Genomic DNA, 6,121 nt, shown 5'->3' with positions numbered 1-6,121 from the left:
TAATATAATCAAGATTTTGTTGCTCAATTTTTATGGTCAAAGTTTGTCTTGGAATACGCGTGCGCCTTATTCCTTGGGACGGAGGTAGTAGTCGAGATTTTCCATATATTGTCCTGAGATTTCTTTACAACTATCAAGGGTGGTAAGGGTTTGACGACTGCGTGCCAGAAACAAAATGGTATATTTTCTTCACTTCCAATAAGATGTCCGAACAAGCAGCCACAAAATATACAAGACTCAGACAAGAAGGTAACTTAAGGAGCTAAAGTTCTGTTATATGTTTCCTGTCTGAGTTGTAACATAAATAAAAATATACCACCAGCAACTGAAACATTCAGAGATTCGAAAATACCTTCCATAGGAATGCTTACAAGTTCACAACCTTGGATGGTCTCTTCGGAGAGGCCATTGCCCTCACTTCCTAACACTAAGCATAGAGACTTACTCATCAGAGAATCTGCTAGCTCTTTGGACAGCGGGCGAGTCTCTTCAAAACCATCACTGCCGCTTTTTGGATGGCCTGCCAACATCTTCATGTCATATTTAGTCACCAAAGCTTGAAGATCACACCAGTTACCGGAAACAACCGGAAGCTGCAAAGAGGCTCCTCGAGCTGCACGAAGAGCCTTTTCATTGAAAGGGTCACAGCAAGCAGGAAGAAGAAATACCGCATCCTGTTGATTGTTGGATCTACATGTTACTAGAAGAATAAAAGTTCGCAAAGAGAAAAACGGAAAAGAAACAGATGGCACTTTGCAGAGTCGTAAGTTTCCTGAATCAGAGATACTTAATGCACCTGTGCAAATATTTTGAGTATAATGACATTTCTAGTATTTTAACCCATCACAATATACTCTTTTTGCCTGATGAAGCATCAACTTCAAAAATATCACAAATGGCGCTACGGGTTATACTACAGTGGCGGAGCCAGCTTGTGTTAGGGTGGGGCGTGCCCCACCCTAACATTTCATCATAGCATACTTTTTAGTGAGAAAAAAGAAAATTTTAAAAAATATAGCTCATATGTACTTAGATTATTTTAGTTGCCCCACCCTAAGAAAATTTTCTAGATCCGCCACTATTATACTATCACCCGACAAATGTCTGAAACCTAACAATTGGATGTTTTCCATTCTCTCACACTTCAGATTATTTTACCTTCATGATCACATAAATCTAAAACAGATTACTAAAGGATAAAATAAATGCTCTCGTAATAACCTTCATACCCATTAACCGAATCATGTGATATATGAATTGTGTAAATTAGTAAGTGAAATAGCCATGTAAGGAAGCGGAAGCAGAGATTTGCATACCCATTTGAAAGCACAAGCCGATCTTATCAACGTTCCAAGGTTACCAGGATCCTGGCAAGTAGCGGGGCCATGAATGGCATCAGATACATTGTACAAATTTCGAATAAAAGAAATAAACAATGCACTATGTGTCGTTTCTAATCAAAATTAGAGTGATTGCCTCTGAACAATTGTTGAATATCTAATTTTCACCTGAATCCCATCAAGGACTAGAATCCTATTTGGAGACTGATGAAACAACCCATCAAGTCCAGCCCCTCCTTCATCGCCATTGAGGTCACAGAAATTCTTAGGCATGTGCATGACAGCAATCGCCTCAGTGGAATCAACTGACCGCATCCCGGAAATCTTCTTCATGACAGTGGCGCTCACATACACAACATCGCCAGAGAGCTCATGCAATTCATCCGGGATCTCTACACCGTCCAAGAGAAGCAAGCAGTCGATGGATGCGAAACCAAGCGCACAAATCTCCCTGCAGCAAACACCACCGAGAAGGATGAGCATAGAATCAGAAATGGGAGGATAAAACGAGAATTCACAGGACGTACGGACACTGTGAGAAGGGGACCAGAGAGACGGGAGCGGAAGGTACTTGATAGGGGCGAGGCCGACGAGGAGGAGACGTCGGCAGGATCGGCGGTACGCGGCGGAGTCCCGGAGCTTCACGCAGTGCTTCACCAGGGGATTCGCCACGCTCGCCACCTGCTTGCGCTTTTGCCCGCCCCAGAGAGAAGACGCCTTCGACGCGGCCGTCACGGCGTCAGCGTTCGCGGCGGCGCGGGGAGCGGCCAGGCAGCGAGAAGGGAAGGCGCGGACCGAGTGCGCCGAGGAGCTGGCCACCCGGAGCAATGGCGGTGGCGGCGAGCGCGCCAGTAGCATTGCGGCGTGGTATGTCTCGCTCGGTCGCTCCTTTGGCAGCTTTGCGTCGGGCGAGCCCGTCTTATCTACTCGTTGAAACTTGAAATAAAGTGTCAGATTCATTTTTACCCTGTAAAAAGAACTACCGCATGTAGTTTTAAAAAGCCAAATTCATTTTTACACTCGATTTAGGCATTTCTAAGTTTGGAACATCTTTGTTTGAAAAATGTCATTTAGGCAATGATGTGAGGCGACAATCGAGGTTCAACAATATAAGAAGGATGGCGACCGAACGGATGGAGAAGAGAAGGGTAGGCGTATCGAGCTTTAGTCATTTTTATTGCGCCACATTATAATCTAAAATATTAATATATTGATATTATCTAAAACAGGCTAAACTGTGTGCAAAGTTTTCTAAGTTTATTATGTTAGAATTTTCACTAAATAGGAGAAAAATGGGTCTAGGATAATATATGTCAGAAATGCACAACTAACATTTAGAGAAAAACTCACAAACCACAATTACAGTGGCAAGGTTTTCACACAACCACAACCGAAAGAAATTTTATCATAAAATCAAAAAATTTGGAGTAAGTCATTCTGGATAACACAAATCTCGTGAATTTTAAAGCTTCACCTCACAACTTGCCCACAAGTTAGGTGCCACATGGCAGAGGAGACGTTTCTGAGAACCACAAGTTTGAATCTTTGAACATTTTCTGTCGAAGTTTACAAAAATTATGAAAAAAACTTTGTTATTGTTTAGTTCATGTTCGGTCTGCAGGAGACTGAAGAGGACCATTTCATCTGCCATATGACACCCAACTTGTGGACCCAGGTTATCAGAAACTGTCTCAAACTTACTAAATTGTGAAATTTGAGTTTGCTGAAACAATTTACCCCAAAAGTTGTGATTTTCTGATAAAGTTTCCTTCCATTGTGGTCTTGTGAAACCCTAGCCCCCAACAATCATGGTTTTGTGAAATTTGCCTAAAATTTTAAAAGTGGAATGCACTCTTGAAACAACATGACCGGCAGGTAACTGCTGTTTGTTTGTAGCTGCTCGCCTCAATATTGACTTTCAATCGATGTCCTTGTACTCTGTTGTTTCAGTTTACAGAGAATAGTACTACCGTCAATCATAGCTCCTGTTGTAGTTATGTTCATCACGATAAGAACACACAGCATATTCAGTTTTGATGTATCCATGGGTAAGGGAACGTAGTTTAACTAATTGGTGGCAACCACTGCTAGAATACTCTAGTCGTTGCACTGAAGATTGAGGGCTAAGTAGCTCGCATCTTTACATTCACTCCATGGCGTTCTTCGTCTACCAAGTGCGAAAAATGAGAAATGGCATCTCTACAAGAAACATATTTGCACATCCGAAATTGCAGAAGTACAGGACACGCAACATGGAGAGTAGTGTGCCGAAATGATTCTATTTACTCTATAACCTACCAACTGGCGGAACGACTCGTAAAAGCCATGTATCTCTGTAAAAAGAAAGAGGAAAGAGAGAGTTATAATTGGTGAAACAAATAATGAGGTGATTTGATATTACAGGAATGAAATTTACAGTGGCGCAAACCTGTTATGCACGTATCACTCATCTCCCATTGCAAGCTCTAGTGCGTAATCATCTCTGTCCTGAAAGGGAAAACAAATGTGTCGATTTCGTATTAGCAGAAGCTAGAAAAGTGCACATATAAGAGGGAATAACAACTCGATCGATAACCACAGCCATCAGCACACATTATGTGCTAGTGCCACACAAATTTCTCTGCTCAAGGCGTCCCACTACATAAACCGCAGTTTGTAAATAAGTAAGCTCGTAATACTCACAATAGGCCCTCGTGCAAAATATCTTCCAAACTGGAGCCAGTATACCTATAAATTGAGATGGATCATCCTTAGCGGCTCAATCATCAGAATTGAAAAGAATTTTCTAGTTCCTACTGTACATTTGAACTACACAAGTCTTAAGTCTTCAGAAGATAGTTTTGCAGATGCGCTTACCTCATCTTCATCTTGAGTTTCAACCTCAACATCAGAGGATGGGTAACCAACACATAGCAATGCGTACCCCTGAAAATGAACCCATAAAAATGTGACATGACATCCATAAGATTTAAATTTCAGTTTGTAGAACTGTAGCATCACAATGAACGATGAAAGACACAACATATAGGCTGTATATGAGCATAGCTAGAGCACCTGATTTACATACTAGTTGAAATCTCTTGGCAATTAGGGTACCAAAACCAAAGGATTGCCCGATTAATCTCAATAAATCATTTCTAAAACAACTCTCTTCCTACAACCTTTCCAAATCTCTCAATCTACATAAATGCCATAATTCATAACATAACGTTACTACAATCTACAATGACTCATAAAGCTAAATGCCACAGCAGTACTAATCACAGGAATACCGCGCAATGCGGAGAATAAGACTGAGTTGGATTATGTGACGATAATGGTGCAGCCCATAGACAAATGAAAATGATACAACTGAACTGGAACAGGAAAATAGCGCAGCCATAGACGATGTTTGACACTAAGGAAAACATGAAGAACCCCAATGACAACAAATTACAACAAGTGGGTTTACCTTCTCCCTTAACTCAGCAGATATTCCAAGTGCTTCAGGCTGTCTAATCTGCCCTGATTTTATCCGAACCGCGCAGCTAGTACAGCAACCTGATCATTAGCACATGGTTTCCTGATTCAGCAAGTTGTCTCTAGATCATAGCAAGCAAATGAATATCTTACGCTAGTCGGAGGGTAAATTACAAGGTTCGGTAGCACCAACTGAATTCTAAAAACTGCAGCAACTACTCGAGTCCATAAACAATAGGAATAGCATGGATCAACTTGCTTAATTCAGTAGTTCTGTTCCCACTAAGGATTGACAAAGGAAGCACTGTACCATGGCGGCACGCGAACGGGAGCGTGATGTCCTGCGCCTCCGCGGTGTGCAGAATGTACTGGTCCTGCACGCGGCCGTCGCCCAAAAATGGCACCAATCAAGACCAGCAACATCTCAACAAGGAGGAACCGAGACGCACGCGCACATACCTGGGGCACGACGAACTCGTGGACGACCCCGCGCTCCCGGTCGTGGACGGTGACCTTGTGGGTCGCGACGCCCGACGCCGTGGCGGCGGGCGCCTGCTGCAGCTCCGAGGCGCGCGCCCTCGTGCCGCGGACCGACCGGCGACCACCCGCGGGCAGTGGCGTAGCGGAGGCTGCGAGGACGTTTGGGGTCCCCTCGCTTCTCCTCCACAGGCGGCACGGTCCTCCGTGCGCGCCCACGCGAGCCCTGCAGGGAGAGCTTGGATGAATGAGTGAGCTACACCGTTAGAAGAGGAGGGCGTGGAGTGCGCGCGCGTACGTGGTCGCGGTGGGGCACGCCGCCATCCTGGCCTTGCGCTGTCTGTAGGCGGCGGGCCGGCGAGATGAGGCGCGGCCGGCGAGCGGGAGCGGCGAAGTTCCGAACGGTTTGGTTGGCTTGAAGCGGATAAGGGGGAGCGACGAGGAGGCTCTGTACCGTTAACCCAAAGCTGGCGCGGAGTGGGTGTCCCTGTGAGGCAGGCTGTGACCGTGTCAGCATGTGCCCGCACGAGTCGGCGCGTGTCCATAAAGAGCATCTAACAGAGTCCCTAAAAATGCGAAAACTGAAAAATAACTACCAATTTACGGATTTAGTTTAGAAAAATGGCAGATTAGTAATGTAAATACATCCGGCCGAAAAAAAATTACAGGTTGCACCCGAAAACTCAACTCGGCATGCAAAAGTAGAGCTGAAAGGGCGAACTGAACACACAACTCTACTCGTGGCACGCTGAAATTTCAGATCATACCAAATTCCGCCAATACACTCGACGGCGTGTGGCGGCGCGGGGCGAGCTCGCGCCGTCGCGGGGTGTGGGGTGAGCTCG

The 6,121-nt window shown here is 44.8% G+C and overlaps 2 protein-coding genes across 2 annotated transcripts; both read right to left on the bottom strand.

The window, feature by feature from the left end:
• Positions 1-250: 250 nt before the first annotated feature.
• LOC124700025 (uncharacterized tRNA/rRNA methyltransferase YsgA-like) lies at positions 251-2,198 on the bottom strand. Its single transcript, XM_047232228.1, has 4 exons — positions 1,912-2,198; positions 1,509-1,791; positions 1,317-1,367; positions 251-674 (listed from the first exon to the last, which is right to left on the bottom strand). The coding sequence occupies exons 1-4, from the start codon at positions 2,196-2,198 to the stop codon at positions 255-257; spliced, it is 1,041 nt and encodes a 346-aa protein (XP_047088184.1). The 3' UTR covers positions 251-254.
• Positions 2,199-3,455: 1,257 nt separating this feature from the next.
• LOC124700024 (ferredoxin C 2, chloroplastic-like) lies at positions 3,456-5,633 on the bottom strand. The gene is made up of 8 exons (XM_047232226.1): positions 5,575-5,633; positions 5,259-5,502; positions 5,110-5,173; positions 4,792-4,880; positions 4,197-4,265; positions 4,023-4,067; positions 3,769-3,827; positions 3,456-3,673 (listed from the first exon to the last, which is right to left on the bottom strand). The coding sequence occupies exons 1-7, from the start codon at positions 5,598-5,600 to the stop codon at positions 3,783-3,785; spliced, it is 582 nt and encodes a 193-aa protein (XP_047088182.1). The 5' UTR covers positions 5,601-5,633; the 3' UTR covers positions 3,456-3,673; positions 3,769-3,782.
• Positions 5,634-6,121: the final 488 nt, after the last annotated feature.

Source organism: Lolium rigidum, chromosome 3 (genome assembly GCF_022539505.1).
Source record: "Lolium rigidum isolate FL_2022 chromosome 3, APGP_CSIRO_Lrig_0.1, whole genome shotgun sequence".
NCBI classification, from domain to species: Eukaryota; Viridiplantae; Streptophyta; class Magnoliopsida; order Poales; family Poaceae; genus Lolium; species Lolium rigidum.
This window is presented reverse-complemented; position numbering and strand designations above follow the sequence as displayed.

What these genes read in the sequence shown, in the direction of transcription:
- LOC124700024 (XM_047232226.1), bottom strand. Translation starts at nt 5,600, where the DNA reads ATGGCGGCGTGCCCCACCGCGACCAC. An exon ending in ACGAGTTCGTCGTGCCCCAG is followed by an intron (nt 5,174 to 5,258) that starts GTATGTGCGCGT and finishes GGCCGCGTGCAG; the next exon opens with GACCAGTACATTCTGCACAC. An exon ending in ATTTTGCACGAGGGCCTATT is followed by an intron (nt 3,828 to 4,022) that starts GTGAGTATTACG and finishes TTTCCCTTTCAG; the next exon opens with GACAGAGATGATTACGCACT.
- LOC124700025 (XM_047232228.1), bottom strand. Translation starts at nt 2,198, where the DNA reads ATGCTACTGGCGCGCTCGCCGCCACCGCCATTGCTCCGGGTGGCCAGC. An exon ending in GTCGGCCTCGCCCCTATCAA is followed by an intron (nt 1,792 to 1,911) that starts GTACCTTCCGCT and finishes TGTTTGCTGCAG; the next exon opens with GGAGATTTGTGCGCTTGGTT. An exon ending in TAGTCCTTGATGGGATTCAG is followed by an intron (nt 1,368 to 1,508) that starts GTGAAAATTAGA and finishes GCTACTTGCCAG; the next exon opens with GATCCTGGTAACCTTGGAAC.